The sequence below is a fragment of the Balaenoptera musculus genome, chromosome 5, assembly GCF_009873245.2.
Source record: "Balaenoptera musculus isolate JJ_BM4_2016_0621 chromosome 5, mBalMus1.pri.v3, whole genome shotgun sequence".
NCBI lineage: Eukaryota > Metazoa > Chordata > Mammalia > Artiodactyla > Balaenopteridae > Balaenoptera > Balaenoptera musculus.
In genome coordinates, this window is record NC_045789.1 from 47655221 (window position 1) to 47673717 (window position 18497).

Consider the following 18497-nt stretch of genomic DNA (forward strand, 5'->3'; position numbering starts at 1 on the left):
CAGCACTGGTGTGAGAATTTGATGAGGTAGGCAAAGCCCTAGCACATAGAAAGCACAGATAAGTAACTGCAAATTTTTCTTAGACCAACTCTGTAATCTCAGGACATTCCTCAACTAGAGGTAAGACGTGTTCAGTGAATATCAGTTCAGAGATGAATCAATCTTGTTGTACAATGTAACACATTAGTCATTTCCAAAGTGTAAGATGTTGGTGTATCTCTTTTAGTGTTTTTAATTATAGCTTTAAATACAGTTGTCAATGTATTTTAAAAAAGATATTTGCATCAAATCATTTGAGGGACCCCCAGATTACCTCCCAGGAACTTGATGCTTCTCCAGAACCTAGTTTGAAAACTGTCATTCGGGTGGTTATCCTTCTGAACCCCGAGCTTCCATCTGACCTCCTCGTTCGGCCCCTCCTCAGCTCTCTCACTCGTCTGTGTTCTTGACCAGACTTTCCCCCAATTCCCTCTTCCAGCAGCCAAGCCCCTCTTCCGAACTGCTCAGCACAGCCCTCCGTGCCTCTTACCTGTGCTTCAGCCGAAGTTTAACCCCTCCTGACCATACTGCTTTCCTGTGCTGGGGGTCAGAGGTCAGGTGCCCTGGGCTGAAGGACTCAGAGGTGCCTGTATCTGCAGGGTCCGGGTCTGCACACGCATCTCTGGCAAAAATAGGAAAACAGGAAGTTGAACATGATGATGTTCGTGGGCAGGGGGCACGAATGAATCCGACCTGGAAAATGCATGAGAATTAACCCTGGGGTTAGAGGAGAGCAGCACAGCTGAGCGCAGAGATCTAAGCCTGCACCCACCTAGGCGCTCTGCCCGAAGGAAGGCAAATGCGCTACCGGGGGTCTTCATCCTCTCCTATCTGTGTTTCTGTGAAGCAGTAACGTGCACTTCCCAATCTTAGAACACCAGATTTTTCCAGCCAAGGGGGAAAGAAATATATATTGACTGTTATGAAGATGAACCCTCCTATAACTCAGTAGCCATTGGTAAGTAAGTGAAAAACTGGCCTCACTGAAGCAAACTGTCCAAGAAGGTGGTTCCCTGAGACAAGTCCCCGCGGCCTCCTGTCTCGGTTTCTCTGGAAGGAGAGCGATCCTCCAGTGCAGCAGCCCTCGCTCCGTTCAGTGGGTGGCAGCTCAGGAGCACATGCCAACCCTTGAGGCCGAGCTACTTCAGATTGTTTAGATTCCACTGTGCTGCAGGCAAGCCTTCTGTGTGTCCATGTAACCACCCCCCCACCGCCCACTCCCTAACAGCATTCCCATAGCTCTTTCCCTCCATACTCCCAGGCAGGCAGAGAAAAATGTTAAGCCCCGAGCGCCCAAGGCGTCCCACCATGGGAACAGATGTATTTCTTCTCCGGAGGAGAGTCTTGGCTCCTGAATTTCCAAACACCCTGACTGCACCTTCAAGGCCTCCTCTTGATCAGACTGTGTCCCCTGCATCAGGTTCCGAGGAGGGTTTGCCACACTGGGTACCAGTGGTGTGTTTTCGTGTCTGTCTTTGAGAGTCAACTGGTAGCCCCTGCACCACGTCCTGTAAGCAGGCATCTGGAGAAGGCGCAAATGCCTACTGTTTCTCCTCTGCATAGGCCTTGGCTGAGAAGGGGTGGGATTATGAATGGTGTTGATCTCTTTGTATTTCAGGACAGGGAGGGAGATGACCAGGCAGTCAGCAGGGAGTTTCTACTTCTAAGCTAAACTTTTCATCCTTAGTTTTACCTAAGCATCATTACCTCCTTTGTGACATTACTTTTCTCACCAAATTTAAGATTCCTGGCTTTGAGTATATTCACTATTCCCCTAGACTTGAAGTCTGAAGACCTGGTTGAGGTTCTGTCACTCGTGAGCTGAATGACATTGGGAATGCAAACACTGAGCCCCAGGCTCCTTATCGGGAATGTGAGAATAAGAGGCAGAGCACACAGTGTAGAAGCCTGGCCCTGGAGTCTGTGAGCCAGAGTCCTGGCCTTACCCTCTGACCAGCTCGGTGACCTTGTCCTCTCTGTGCCTGTTCTCGCGTCTCTGAAATGGGTGCAAAGGACTAATGGCTTTCATAGGGTTGTTGAGACACTTAAATAAACTAATTCAGATAGAGCACTTAGGATAGAGTCTGGTACATATTCGGCCCTCAGCAAATCAGCTCCTGTTATTATATGTATCCTGCAGAGTTGCTATAAAGTTTCCAGATAATGTCTATTAACTGTCTAGCATAGTGCCTACACATGGGGTATGTGCTTAATTAACGAATCATTTTCATTACTGTCTTCAACAGTACCTTCATTTTAGAGCTCCTTTCAGCTAAGATGCCATGTAAAATAGACACAATTAAAAAGACCTAATTTATGCTGGAAATAGCAGCAAAAAGAGTTTTGTCCAGAGTTAGCATGTCAGAGCCTTTTGCAGAATTCATCATGTGGTCTCCAGTTAGGATTTCTACAACCCTCAGCGGCACCAACCCCAATGGCCATCTGGCTTAAGCTGAGGTGGAAAGTATACTCAAAGGTATCTCATCGTCACATGAACATAAAGATGACACAAACGTACACAGCATATCCAAGACCACCCATTGGTAGAATCCATTCCGACAGCAAGCTTGCCTTTCCAGCTCTCCTCTAGACCCTGACGTTGTCTGCTGGGGAAAAACAATAAAGACCAGGCCTGAGCTTTCAAAAAAAACACTGTGGCATTTAATAACTTCCTTTTTTTTTTTTTTTTTGCCTAAACCACAATTGCTGGCTCTGTCCTTTCTGCACGATGGCTGAGCCCTTTTCTCTTTCCTTACCCCCTCCCCCCTCTCTGGGAGGCACCAAGGGACGGAAAGTCCAGGGTGAAAGCTGTTGGAGTGAAGGGCTGGCAGGAAGAGCAGGCAAATGGGAAGGAGATGGAAGCAAGAACATGAGACTGTGTTATCTTCTTAAGGATTTTCAGTGCATGATCCTTTTCAACCCTGGCAGAGAAGAGCACCCCAGCGATGCCCTCCAGGGGACCAGCTGACGTTAACAGCTGGGTGCGAGGGTTCATAAAACCAGGGTTGGGGTTGATTGCTGCTGACGGCGGCCCCCAGGCTAAGTCACAGCACAGCCTACCTGCTAATCTTCACCTCCCCCCACCCTGGATGGGCTGGCTCCTGAGTAGGCTGTCAGAATGCACAACACCAAGGAGGAAACAGGTTGCAAGGAATGCAGGAAGAATCACCAGCACCCAGAGCACTGCTTTTCTGGAATAACCTCCTTCTGGAATAACCTGGACAACAAACACACATGTTTAAACTCACATGTTCTAATGAAAAGAAATTCCATAGTGAATCTTGTTGGCAAAACTAACGAGATGTTTTTGAAGGCTCTTTTTAATATTGTTTCTTGCTGTTCTCCAGTCTCAGTATCACAAACTATGAGTGAGGACACAGGAATCGGAGCTGACTTGAGAAGATTTAACGGGGGCTAAAAAAACGACTGTGATCCACTCTCCCAGTATCATCTTTCTTTGCCAGATAGTTAAGAAACAAAAGAGCCACGCCAACCACCTACGTATTTCTACTCTCTATGATGAGTACATTCATCTTCCCAGCCCTCACTATTCATAATTCATGAATATATACGGACTGCTTTAATATTTGGTATTTTAATAGAGTCCTTAAGTGCTTTCTGAACTGAGTTTCAGCCAATATTGAAGAAAAAGTTCTGGATCATCCTGTTTCTGTAGCTCTCTTGAGCACCATGAAAACTGGGGAGGGTCCGGGGAAGCTGGAGAGAAAGACATACAGAGCTGGGCCGGGCCCGATATCGTGGTCTCTCCAGATGCCTTGCGCTCCTGGTTTCTACTGCGTTTAGATGGGGATGGGCAGGAGGGCTCCTATCTCCTTAGCATGGACCGTTACAACCTTAGGAAGAGCTTGGTTCTCAGAATCAGCAGTTTCGTCCTTTTGGTTGTGTTTTATCCAGGAACAGCTTCCGTGACAGCCGCATCCATTCCCGTCCCCACCAACCCAGCACCTACCCAGCAGCCGGCACTACCTTTAAAAAAAGTAAGTGGATTATGTCATCTCTAGTAATAAAACTTGTGTAGCTTCCCCATGCACTCTGGAGGAACTCCAAGTTCCTTAACTTGGCTGTGAGGTCTCCAGTGACCTGGCTCGTGCCCACCCTTTAACACCTCCCCTCTCCTTCGCCCTGTCCTCACCGGCCTGGCCCAGGCTCCCCAAGCCTGCCAAGCTCTCCACTTCACACATGAGGTTCCCTCCACCTGGAACAGTCTTCCTCCCGATTCTCCGCCTGGCTGGCTCCTCCTCAGCCTTCTGGTCCCGGGTGGGACATCACCTCCTCAGAGACGGCTTCCTCTACCTCAGAGAGTCTCTTCCTGGCACCTGGTCGTTCCCTTGGTTGCACCTGGAGCCGCATGTAAATGTTCATTTGCACATGGTATGTACCGGACAATAAGTGCAACAGGGTCAGGGCCCATGGCTGACTTTTCTTCAGTTTTGTGCTTTTAAACCACTACATACCCAGGGCCTGAGACAGTGGGTGGGTCATGGGAGGCACACAACACAGATTGATAGAATGAATCATAGTTGATTGTAAAGGGAATAATTGGGTAATGCATCCAAGGTGGAGCTCTGTGCCCTTCAACTCTTAAAGGCATTAAATTGTTTACAATACATGTTTTGGGGAAGGTAGGGATCTCTTCTCTTGCAGTCACTTTCTACATAAGGTTGTGAGTCGATTTCTTTGTGAAAGGAGAATTCGGCTCTAACTCTTGGTCCCTGTCATCAACAGCTGCTTTCGTGGAGTAGAGAGCAGTGTTGGGGGACCACTGGCCAAGCCCTTCGACAAACAGTTGGTGCAGCTCAGCGCAGTTCTGCCGCCTTATGTTTCGAAGGAGCCAGAATGCCTTTTGAGATTAAGCAGACAGAAGTGCATTTATACAGGGCTAAGTTGTCCTCAGAGGCCTCTGGAGAAATTCCTTCGGATTTAGGCTGGGTGCTCGCGTGTATTCGTTTTCATAATTTGCTTCATGAAAAGTCGTGTTCGCGGTTTCCTAGGTTTCTATTTTCTCTCTGTGCCACTCTGTGTCCATCACGCAGGAAACTGGTCCCACCATCATCTCTGCATCCTGTTAGCAGGCCTCTAGTATCATCACCTCAGGCTCCCCAGCACTCTTCCCTTCAGTCTCTGGGAGGCGGAGAGGGCCTGGATTCTCGGCTTCTTCAGTGTGCAGGGGAAGATTTTAAGAACTGATGCCCTTAGGTTCAGATTTGTGTTCTTAGCCTAATGTAGCTGTTCTTCGTTCACTGGTGACTGGGCATTTATCAAAGGTTTCACAGACATTCTCAATGAACCGCCCTTTCTTTAAAAGCCCCTTGTTCCTATTACTGGCCTTTTGGTACCTATGTATTTAGACTTAACCTTTCGGGTCACTGTCCCTTCATTACTCTCCTTTCTTGTTTTTTAGATAATTATTTGCCATCTAGGAAGCTGCTCACGCTGCACTCTCTCAGGCCTGTATCCTATGCAGTGCGTTCCATCACAGGCATGCCTTTTACTCGTCCTCAAAAACCTCTTCTTGGGCTTCCCTGGTGGCGCAGTGGTTGAGAACCCGCCTGCCAATGCAGGGGACACGGGTTCGAGCCCTGGTCTGGGAAGATCCCACATGCCGCGGAGCAACTGCGCCCGTGAGCCACAACTACTGAGCCTGCGCGTCTGGAGCCTGTGCTCCGCAACGGGAGGGGCCGCGACAGTGAGAGGCCCGCGCACCGCGATGAAGAGTGGCCCCCGCTCGCCACAACTAGAGAAAGCCCTCACACAGAAACGAAGACCCAACACAGCCAAAAATAAATAAATAAATAAATAATTAATTAATTAAAATAACTTTAAAAAAAAAACAAACCTCTTCTTCCTGCTCACCCACCTTGGTTTGGCAGCGTGGTTACTACAGGGGGGCCATACATAACCCTTCAGCCATGCACAGATGTGCTTTGTATGTCTCGGCCCTGTGTCTGTTTGTACCTCCTGCTCCCCTTGCTGATGCTTTTTCTCACTTGATTTCCCCTGAAACCTCCCAAATGGATCAAGTGTACAATTTATACCATTGACATTCAGCATATTTCTGACTCTTTCTGAAACCACAAGCCTAACTATCTCCAGATCTTAAGCCCGTGACCTCTATGCCAGCCTTGCACGGAGACTGGAAAAGGGTGGGTAGGGGAAAAAGCCAAATGATTAGGCAGATCTTTTAACCTACCTATTAAATATTTAATCTGCTCTGGATTTATTTTTGGCTTCAGTCCCTCCACCCACTGGGCCCTATGACATAGCTAGCCCAGGGCAAGCGCATAAGAAAACCAAGGGCCCTCATGCAAGGGCTTATATTAAACTGGTGATATCTTTACCACTGGAGCATCTGGCCCTAGCCGTAAACACTGAGTCTGATCTTCAGTCAACTCTAGTAAGTAGCAGGCTGTAGAATGAACAATGTAGATCCCGCAGCCAGATGCCTGGGTTCCTATTCTGGCTCTGTCGCCTAGTAGGTGTTTGACTTTGGGCAGGTCACTCAACCTCTTGTGTCTCAGTTTCCTCCTCTATAAAGTAAGGATAATCTTAACACCTGCATCAAAGGATAGTTGTGAGGCTTGAATGAATTAATATGTGTAACGCACTTAGAACAGTGCCTGGCAGTGTTCACTTCTTACCAATAGAAAGGAAACTTACATTTCTTGGGCACAGAGTACGTACCAGATACCATGCTTTAAAAAGTTATTCATTAATCTTATCATTTGAGACAGCAATGATCCTCATTTTATAGATAAAGAAAGCAAAAAGAAAGAAAACAAGTAGAAAGAAGTCTGGCCAGAGACCATGCCACCCCTCATGAAATGCCTCTGAGGGTCCCGGGACTTTGCTTACTTTTTTCTTAGGCATCAGCCACATGCCAATCCACACTTGCCTGGCATTTCTGCCACATGACCCTTTTTCCATTCATATGAGACAAAAAGATACTAATGAAGACAAAAGACCAGCAAAAGTACCAAAATGTTACTACTGGGTGATAGAATTATGGGTGATATTTTTCTTCTCTTTCTCTATACCTTGCAAATTGTTTACAATTAACATTTATTATTTTAACTATCAGAAAAAGTAAAACTAGCCTTATTTTTTTTCCTTACTAGAATGGGTCTCAGTCTAATTTCTCCATATTTTTAAAGGAAAACCTTTGTCAGGAAATGGCCGTGGAGCTATCTACCCTGGGAGTAAATCTGGGCAGTGAAAAGACTTCATGCTGGTGGCAGGGTTTACTTTGGGATCCCTAACAACCGTGGAAAAATACCTGGAGGAGGAAGCAAGATTTCTGGGAAACCAGTATCAGTAGAAAGTGATGTAATCGTCTTAAGAAAGTGAGGTCTCTGTCTTTCTTCCCTCCCACCCTCTCCTCTCCCTAGTGTCCAAGGAAACATAACAGTTCCGTACTTTAATATTGTCCATCATAGCTTGAAAGTACCTTCCGTGCGTTAGTCCATTTGGCCCTCATAATAATGCTAAAGGGCAAGTACAGCAGGTATTATTTATCCCCACTTAACAGATGTACAGACAGCCTCAGACAGGGATAGTTACTTGCTTGAGTTCAGGACCTGTAAGCTACATGAAGTCAGTGTCCCTAACTCTAACTTCCATGCTCTCTCTGTCATTTCATATTGCCTTTAGAGTCTACAATCCTAAAAATCCTCTGACGCAGGTGACAAACAATACCAAAGCTTCTTTAAAGGGAAAGCTTCTTCAGAAGAAAGTCAAAAGTTACCGAAGGCTACTGCTCAGATGGGTCCCCTCTCTGTCCCTAGCCCAAATGTCCCTAGATCTAGAGAAATGATGAGACCAGATTTTGGAGGGCTCCCCACCCTCACCCTTGCCACCCAGACTGCACCTTGACCCGGAACTTCCTCAGACTGCTGCCGTTGATACAGGACACGCTTCATGTCGAGACTCTCAGAGCACACTTCTACACCCAGCCCAATCATCCATTCACTCAATCAACAATCGCTAAGGGTCAACCACGGACCACACAATGGATTAGCCATTAGGCTTGCAATGGTGGCAAGCCTGTTTAGACAAGAAAATCTCCCAGTCCAAATTCCTAAGACCTCCCGCTCCCAGACCACACAGCACGGTGTAGTACCAGTTACGACCTCTAGGAGAGCATGTTGGAGAGGATCTACTAGAGATGAGAAGAGCAAGAAAGTGAACAAGAAGCAACATGGTGGGGGTCCCAGCAGCTTGGGCAGTGGCCAGGCAGCCCAGCTTTGTGAAGGCTCTTGGCGCACCTGGCACATGCCCACCCTGCCTCCACGATGCCCAAGAGGAAGGTCAGATCCACCCAGGGGGCAGCGAAAGAGGAGCCCAAGAGGAGACCAGCTCCTGAGAAAGTAGAAACAAGCTAAGAAAGGTGGCAGGAAAGGATAAATCTTCAGACCAAAAACTGTGAACAAAAGGGGAAAGGGGAGCAAAGGGAAAACAGGCCAAAGTGGCTAAACAAGAGACTAAAGAACATCTTCTTTTTCACCTGCAGAAAACGGAGAAACTACAAACAAGGAGAGTCCAGCCTCCCCGATGACGCAGCAGAGAAAGAAGCCGAGTCTGATTAATATCATACACCCGGTCTTATCAGTGTCTCCCTTCCTGTATACTCCAGAGGAATGTTTTTATCAACTATTTTGTAAATGCAAGTTTTTTAGTAGCTCTAGAAACATTTTTAAGAAGGAGGGAATCCCACCTCATCCCATTTTTAAAGAGGTAAAATCAGTTGCTGACTGTTTATTTTTCGGTACAGCCAGATGATAGTGGGATATTGAACGTGTGAGGCTTTGATTATCTTGGGTGTCAACTTAACATTCCATAGACAGGGGTAATTTTTATATCCCATAATACAAAGCATACTAATTTGGAGTCAGTAGTGCATTTAATATGTCTTGAACACTTTAAATTACTTCTCTTCCTATGTTGTTTTTGGTAGAATTGTTTCCTAAAGCAAACCACTCCTTGATCTTGGCTCTCCTTGTCAGAATTTTGTGCACTCTGTAATATCTTCGGTCATGGTCATCCAGTTTTCCTAGTAACTTTGTAAATGTGCTATGAACAACTGAAAATTTAAGTATGTGGTGTATATGGTATTAAATCATGAATAAGTGCGACTTATGATATAACAGCATATCAAAATTTAAACATATTGGTACTCGATATCCTGTTAAGGAAAATTTGCCTCCGAATTTTAAGCTGGAAAGTCACTGGAATAACTGTTCAGAAGAGAACCACAACTACACAATTTTTTAGATTTTTGGTACATACATTAAGAATTGTGGGGCTTCCCTGGTGGTGCAGTGGTTGAGAATCTGCCTGCCAATGCAGAGGACACGGGTTCGAGCCCTGGTCTGGGAGGATCCCACATGCCGCGGAGCAACTAGGCCCGTGAGCCACAATTGCTGAGCCTGCGCGTCTGGAGCCTGTGCTCCGCAACAAGAGAGGCCGCGATAGTGAGAGGCCCGCGCACCGCGATGAAGAGTGGCCCCTGCTCGCCACAACTAGAGAAAGCCCTCACACAGAAATGAAGACCCAACACAGCCATAAATAAATAAATAAATAAACCCAAAAGTTAAAAAAAAAAAAAGAATTGTGTACAAATTGAAATGTCTGTGTACTCATCCTCAAAACAACCAGTAAAATCTCAATTATGAAAAGAAAAAAAAAAATCGACATAGTGGAAGTAACACAGGAAAATAGATTTGGTAATGCTTCCTCCCTTATTTCCATAAAACATTAGGAAAAAGGAGTTTGGATGGCTAAGTAGACACCAAAAATGGCCATATATGCATGTACTATTATAGAGGGAAATAGTACTGGAGCAGTAGCCGGGAGGCCTGCACTGGGTTGGTACAGATGTACTTTAGGGTTCCTTTTACCTTTAACAGTCTACAAACCAAGGGGGGAAAAGGGCATAAATGACAAATCCTGAGTGAGAAAACAATTTCTCGAGTATCTCCGTCCACAAGTAATGAGCACTTCCTACACGCAGATTCCAAGCTGGAATCTATGCAGAATATAAGACAATTTCTGACTTCCAGCCTTGCTGGAGAGACACACAAAGAATCTGGAGCCAGATCAACTTGGGTTCCAATCTGAGCTCTGCCACTACTCTGTCTGAGCCTCAGGGCGTCCTCTGTAAAAAGGGGACAGAGTATGATCTGCCTGGTGACACGGCTATGGGACTAGGAAGCCTGGCATGTGATAACCACTACAAGACAGGAGCTATTATCATTTGATCCAAGTGATCTACATGAGAGAGGTGAATATGGGAAGTCACCCAAGGGGTGCGACAGGATGCTGGTATAACGATCGGCTCTTTAATTCCTTAGAAAGGGCAACAGCAAATGTCCAAAGCCTTTGGCGAGGGATATAAATATTTAACGCCACAGTGGAGGTTTTTTGCGTATAGGAACAGGAAATATGGGGCATTACCTGGGCCCCTTAGGAACAGACTGGCACAGAGGACCCAGCAACCAGTGTGAAAGAAATGGTTCCTGGAACATCAAGGCTGACAGAATTGGCCTGAGGAATTCTTCTGGAGGCCTTCTCTCACCAGAGGGAGCCTCAGGCAGTGGGTAGGGATGGCACTCAGCGAAAGTGTCTGTTTTAAAAACATGATGAGCTTGGGCCCAGTTTTTTTTAGCCCCTGGAGTCCTCCCACCTCAGGCTCTGGGGAGAGAGACCCCTGCCCTCCTGCAGGCAGAAGTGGGTGGAGGGGCTCTGGCTCTGGAAGGTCCCCGGGATGGCAATGCGGTCTGTGGGAGACAGGGTCTCTCTCCCATCTACTTGCAAATAAGTTGCTCCTGTCCTAGACCTGCCTGGAGAAGAGGGGGTAGACGTTAAAAATGTAAATGGACATGGTCATTCATTGGGAGAAAATAGGTCCCTGGCTAAATTTGGCAACAGCTGAGGAATCTTAGCAAAAATGAACTCACCCCCTTGTTTGTGAGGGAGACCTAATCCTTACTTTGCCCAAGAGGATTACTGGGTCTTAGAAAGAAGCTCACATGCACTTTTTTTAAGCTCGTGCCAACTGCATTTGTGTCCACAATATCCAAGATTCCTTCTGCTTTTTAGGGTAGATAATAGACATTCCATGCTATTTAAATGCCTCCAAATCTCAAACCTAAATGTTTCCAACCTTTGCTATTACCCAAAGTGGGACTCTGTCTCCCAAGCTTTCCCCTGGCTGTTGCTTTATATTCTTTGGAAGCACATTTTAAATGGAAGGCAAGGTACCAAATTGCAGTCAATTTGTGGAAAAGTAATTGTTTGTGGTTTACAATACACCTTTTCAAGGTGTTTGTAACTATGGTTCCACTGGCTAAGTTTCTACTTATCCCCACCATTTTTCCTTTCCTTTGATTACTATAGGGTTAGTGTAATACAGTCCAGAGTTCTTTTTCTTTTCTTTTCTTTTCTTAAATCCTGTGTGTCCCCACTCAGCCCAACACTACCCTATCCTCTCCAGGGAATTCTGGACCCACTGACATACATAACACAAAAGTGGGACTGACATAAATCTGTCTTTAGCTTAGCATGGCGCTCTCAAAACATCATTAAAAAATATTACCAATTGAAACCTGCGTTGGACTTTACAATTTACAAAGTATTTTTACATAACAAATTCAATCCTCATAATAATCCTATGGAGTGTTCTCCCTCTTTCACAGAAAACGAAACTGAGGCACAGGTAATTTAAATAAATTGCTCAAGATCACAAATAGAGTGGTAAAACACAGACCCAACACACTATAAGGCTCCAAAGCATGCCCTTAACCACGATCTACAACAGCCATATCACCTAGGCGCTCACATGTCTATAGACGGAACAAACTCTAGAAAACAGAGCTGCCTGATCCCAGGAAAAGCACAACAATTCTTCCAGTATTGGCTTCCTCAGGAGCGATGATCTGTGGTGGCTTCTACTAGTAGCCACTTCTCCTCGCCTTCGCCACCAGCGCTGGTTAATTTCCACTTGTAGTTACAATTCCTGTTTCAGCTCTGGGGCCAACGGAACCCTAAATGAGAACGAATTTGGGCCTCAAATGGTATCTAAAGTGACAGCTTCAAGACCAACTCTGAGCTAGTCACGTTCTCCTCTTGAACCTCAGGTCTCCACATGATCCCCCAGTTTCCTGTGCCCGCCCGGTCCTCCAGGCTGGAGCAAAACTGGCCTTGGATACCAATTCCTTCCAGACCAGAGCCTGGTCTTGTGAATGTCAACTACGCATAAACAGATGGCACTGGGCACAAAAGCCGAAGCGAAAGCAGGTGGGAAAGTGAGTGGTCATCTTTATCTGATTGGGCAGAGCAGGTCCTACCCCCTCCCCTGGGCACCAACACACAGGAGGCGGCAGCGGGCAGGAGCTTGGCAGGTCATGGGGCGGCCAGGCCAGGCCAGCCGAGGGCAGGAAATACCCTGTGAGTCGCGCATCACCCCTGGTCTCCCCTCCCACTAGAACGCCAGCATGCCAAGCCTGGGAAAGGTACAGAATCCACGACAAAGAGAAGGTACTGGGCTGTGACCCCATGTCATGAAGCAGCGGCGGATGGGGGGCCTCCGCCCCAGCCAGACCTGGCTCAGCGGGGAGGCGGCCTCCTCTCACTGCGGAATTCCAGCTGCTAGTGGTGAAGAGGTAACCATGGGAACTGATACAAAGGGCTTAAAGTTGAGGGAAAGAGGCTGGAGGCGATGGTGAACAGGCAGAGTGGGCCTTCAAGTGACAGTCCTGCGATTCTCCTAACTTTAGCCGAGCAGTTACTGCGGATCAGACTAGAGACAGGCGGAGCTTGCACAGACCCAAGCAGCCTCGAGGGGTCAGCGACAGCCAGAGAGCCAAGACCCCTGTAGGTTCTTCCTGCGGATTTCTTTTCTCCCCTTCAGAGAGCGGAGCCCCAGAAGTCTCGTCCGCCAGGAACTTTGCCCTGAGATAACGTGGCTCACTTGGGTGGACAAAACTGGTACATGGTGACATTCCCTCTAACACAAGCAGCACTTTGCAAAGGGGCTCCTCCTCATGCCCCCTGGCCTCAGCCCACTGCCCCCAGCGGCACCCGCTCTGCTTGCTGGGGGGCTTTCTGGCGTGTCTTAAACAGACCTGGGTGGTTGAGGAAACGGTCCTGAGATGCCGGCTGTCAAGCTACACTGCAGAGGAGAGGCCTGGATGTTGAGAACATTAATACAGAGCATCTTGCACAAATACCTGTACTCTGGTGGGGCGGAGTGGGGATTAAGTGAAAAGGCTCACATCTAAACAGGGAATCGTGTCTGTAGAGATATTTAACTACGTTTCCCCCTGAGGCATCCACATGTTATTTTAATTGGCCAATGTGACTTTGTATGTCTGCGTTAAATCAGTAGGGTTCTCCATCTACCACTTGGGATTTCTTCTTACTTAAAGTTCTAACTCAGGGTTCTCCAGAATCTGGCAGTTGAGGAAAAGCCACGAAAATGGGGAACACAAAATATCCCGGGACAACAGTTTACTGTTCCTCTTATTTTTTTGAAGTATAGTTGATTTATAATGCTGTGTTAGTTTCAGGTGTACAGCAAAGTGATTCAGTTATGTGTATATATGTGTGTGTGTGTGTATATATATATATATATATATATATGCATATATATTCTAACAGGTACACACTACTATACATAAAATAAATAAGCAACAAGGGCCTACTGTTCCTCTTACTTTCAGGGCTCTGGAGCACACTGCCTTCCGGTGGAGATCAAAAAAATATCACACCTATGTCAATCCCTACATGGGCTCCACCAAGTCTAGGCCAAATGCACATTTTTTGTTCACAGGCCAGAGAGGGCCACTCACAGGAAGACTGCTGAGGGGCTGGGGAAAGACCCTGACATGTTTATGAGCGCCTCTGCTGTAAGCCCCGCTCCACAAGGTTGAAAGTAGATCCATAGACCATTTAAGAACATATCAATTCTCCAGCACCAGCGTTCACCTGCATACAGCCCATAATGGTCGCCCTAGCACCACTTATTGGTGTAACTTTCTCCCTGCAGTAGTGAAATCTTAAAATAATTTTACCTAAAAGGGAAAAGTAACTGGCATCTATTATGTACCTCCTCAGTTGAAAGGCAAGATCTTGTGGGGTTCCAACCCTGGCACCTCCATGCCCTCAGCAAGCTATTTAATCTCTTCTGTGTTTGGGGGTTTCCTCACCTCTAAAGGGGGCAATAATAGTGCCTACCTCACAGGAGCGCGAGGAAGATACAAGAAGAGTTTCAGACAGTGCTTGACTCTTAGCAAGTACTCGAGAGATATTAGATATTAATACCCACCAGGTGTCAGGCTAGTTATATTTACATGTATTTTGTCATTTAATCCTTATAACAGCCTAATCTGATCTATATTAATACTTCTTTTATCACCATTTTGCAGATGAGGAAACTCAGGCTTAAAGAATTTAAGAACTTACCCTAAATCACTAGTAGGTAGTAGAGCTCAGATTCAAACCCAGGTGGTTCTGTTTTCACAGTCTAAGACCTTTCCACAAGACTACACTGCCTTTATAGGAGACCATTTTGTTGTTATTTTTAGTAAGGATAAGAAGAAATTCTGGTGTTTAAGAAAACAGTACCAATGGGGGAGAAAAAAACCCAGGATTTTAAACCTCCACCTTAAGCAAGAGGCTTTTTAAAAAAACCAAGAAGGGCTTCCCTGGTGGGGCAGTGGTTGAGAGTCTGCCTGCCAATGCAGGGGACACGGGTTCGAGCCCTGGTCTGGGAAGATCCCACATGCCGCGGAGCAGCTGGGCCCGTTGGGCCCGTGAGCCACAATTACTGAGCCTGCGCGTCTGGAGCCTGTGCTCTGCAACAAGAGGCCGCGATAGTGAGAGGCCCGCGCACCGCAATGAAGAGTGGCCCCCGCTCGCCGCATCTAGAGAAAGCCCTCGCACAGAAACGAAGACCCAACACGGCCATAAATAAATAAATAAATAAATTTAAAAAAAAGAGTGCTCTTGTTAGCTATTTAAAAAACAAACAAACAAAAACCCCAACAAAACTAGCCTAAGAGAGTCCTCTGCTCTGAAAAAAAGTCCAAGAGAAATGGACACACATTCACATTCACAATCAGGACAGCTATGAACCCTTGAGTATAAAATGACTTATTATTTATCATTGAATTCCCAGCGGCTAATACGTTCTCAGTAGACGTTTGATAAATGTTTAGTGAATGAATTAAAACAACCTAAAAACAAAATGCCTCTGTTGGAGTTGGCAAAGTTTATATCATCTTTCCCAAACACTCTGTTGAACCTAAAGAACTGAAGCTTAATAGATTAAGTAAACTAGTATTATATTTACCACTCTGTGCAAGGCATTTTACTGAAAATTCCAGTTATATAATGTGTGTCTTTAAAAACAAACAAAAAAAAAGCACAATATACAGAGATCGTTTTTTCTTTTCCCCCTGCATCTTTGGAAAGAGTTTATAATATGTAAACCTTTCACCTGGATTCTGTGAATGCTGTGAGCCTAATCTGGGAATTCAGCTTCAACAGCTACCACTAAATCAGTTCTCAGAAAAAGAGGGGTTTGTGGGACTTCCCTGGTGGCGCAGTGGTTAAGAATCCACCTGCCAATGAAGAGGACACGGGTTCGATCCCTGGTCCAGGAAGATCCCCCATGCGGGGGAGCGACTAAGCCCATGCGCTGCAACTACTGAGCCTGCGCTCTAGAGCCCGCGCGCCACAAGTACTGAAGCCCGTGTGCCTAGAGCCTGTGCTCCGCGACAAGAGAAGCCACCACAATGAGAAGCCCGTGCACCGCAACAAAGAGCAGCCCCCGCTTGCCGCAACTAGAGAAAGCCCGCGCGCAGCAACGAAGACCCAACGCAGCCAAAATAAATAAATAAATAAAGAGGGGTTTGCCTAGTGGGTATTTCCTCTCTTTGAGGTTTACCTCTGTTGGCAAAGCAAAGCCCCACTGGTATTTTGATCAGGTAGGCAAGAACTTTAAATTTAAATTCCCTACAACCTCGAAAAAGGACCCATTAAAATGAAGACACATATAATGCTAAGGATATCGGTTAATATGTTACATAATCTTAAATAAATGAGATGGCTTTCGCAAAAAGTGCAAATAACTTTATCATTAACACCAAAACCACATATTTATCACAGTACATGGAATTATTAGCTGACATTTATTGAGTCCTTAACTAAGCTAAATACTTTCATTATCTAACTCAATCCTTACAACCACCCTATGAAGGAGATGTTTTATTCCTTTCCAACGTTTCCGGGTTCAGAGGCATTTAATAACTTGCCCAAGGTAACATAAACCTACAAGCAGAGATGGGATGTATACCCTTGTCTATCTCTAGGACTTAAGTTCTTCTTCTAATTGAGCTAATGCTTCGCACACAATAAAATACATATGTCTTAACTGTTCAGTTCCATGGAGTTAGGTACTGTGTAACCATCACGCAAATCAAGACACAGAACATTTCCATGGCTCCAGAAAGTCTCTTCTTACCTCTTTCTAGTCAAACTCTCTCCCACCCCCCCCCCCCAACCTACCCCAAGCAACCACTAACTTTTGCGGTCACAGATTAGTTTTGCCTATTCTAGTACTTCGTAAATAGAACTGTCTGTGTATCCTTTTGTATCTGGCTCCTTTCGGTTTAACATAATGGTTGAGATTCGCCCTGGCTGTTGTATGTGTCACAAGTTCATCCCTTTCGATTGTCAAGTAGTATTCCATTAGTATGGCTGTACCACAGGTTATCCATTTTCTTGTTGATGGACATAGGGTTGTTCCCAGTTGTTGGCAATTATGAATAAGGTTGCTACGGCCACTCTGTCCAAGTCTCTTAGTGGACATTTGTTTTCATCAACTTGGGTAAACAGCTAGGCGTGGATATGTTGAGTCACAGGGTCGATGTATGTTTAACTCTACAACAAACACAAGTTCTTAACCCCTGTACTCTACTCCCTCCAAATGGCACTAGCTTATTAACCTGTTTGATTTCTCCTTTAATACGACAAGTTCCCTGAGGGCAGAGGACCCGTCTCCAGTTGCTGGGCTACCTCCCACATTTGTTGAACAAATGAAGACCACTGTTCATACTCCTATTCCTTCTTGGGCGTTACCATAGCATAAGAAAACGTGCTTGGCATGCGTGGAGAAATAGGACAAGCTGAAGGGTGTGAGGTGGAGTGAAAAACTGCCCAGCCAGGAGACTCTTGACTTCCCATTTTCTTTTTGACATGACCTTTCCTAGAAAGTGAACCCCTCCCAGCGATCCTGCAGGGAGGGCGAGGGGTGGCTGCTCCTGACCAAGTGACTACGGAAAGGGAGGAGGGTGTCGCTGCAATTGAGGTCACACGGTGGTTAGAATTACAGGATACTTCTGTCAAACAGGAGGGCGGAGGAAGCAGCAACCCATGAAATCCTGACCTTCTGAAAATCACCAGCAAAACAGCAGCACAGCTGGAGCTCAGGGGTGCAGCCTCCAATAGAAGTTTCAGGAATACTTGGTTTTGGTGAAAGTACTACATAGTTTCTCCATTGGAAATGGAAAGTCAAGAATAAATGTTGAGGAGAAAGCAAACTGTTGATGTAAAAATGTAACCAGATTTAACACACAAGATGGGAGCCTGAAAAGAAGGTTGGGTCCAAAGTGGAGAAAGCTCTCAGGCACACCAACCTTAGCTCCAGGGTTTATTACACACACACACACACACACACACACACACACACACACACACACACACACACACACACACACACACACACACACACACACACACACACACACACACACACACACACACACACACACACACACACACACACCCCTTCCGGCCTTGGGAGGCAGAACTTTTAATTCCCATGAATCAATTCATTCATTTACTTTAAGTTATGGAACTTACACTATCCTCAACCTAGAACTTCTTAGAAAGTAAATAAATCATTGTTGATTTTCTATCCATCAACAGAAAAGGACTGGCAAGTCCTGAAGATAATTTAAAATCTTTCTTACCAAAGGAGAATCTTTGTTTTACATAAATCAAAACAGGGCTTCGCCACATCCTGGGCTCAGGTGTTTTTGAGGCAATCTTTATTTCCCTTTGGTCCCAGGTTATCGAGGACTGAAATTTGTTTAGAATTCCTCAGTTTGGGGGTTCTGAGAGGTGACCTAGCCTTCCTTTATCCAAACAGTACTGCACTGAAGCCATCCTAGGCAGATGGATGTTTATCCATCTATTCTTAAAATCTCCAGGGAAGTAAATTCTCTACAACGTCCCTTGGTAACCTTCTCCAGGGTTTTATCAAGCGTATGGTGATGCAGAAACCAATAAAAAATATTAACTCTATGAGCCTAGCTACAAGCACTGGAAAGGGGTATGTGTCTGAGCACTTTGCCTTCATGGTAGAGATGTATTTACAA

The 18497-nt window shown here is 45.8% G+C and overlaps 1 protein-coding gene across 1 annotated transcript in view; it reads right to left on the reverse strand.

The window, feature by feature from the left end:
- Positions 1-18497, reverse strand: part of SHROOM3 (shroom family member 3) — a 320936-nt gene that overhangs the window by 59764 nt on the left and 242675 nt on the right. Inside the window, exon 3 of the mRNA XM_036853462.1 lies at positions 530-661. Within this exon, the coding sequence (XP_036709357.1) occupies positions 530-661 (132 nt within the window). The remainder of the gene's footprint in view (positions 1-529; positions 662-18497) is intronic.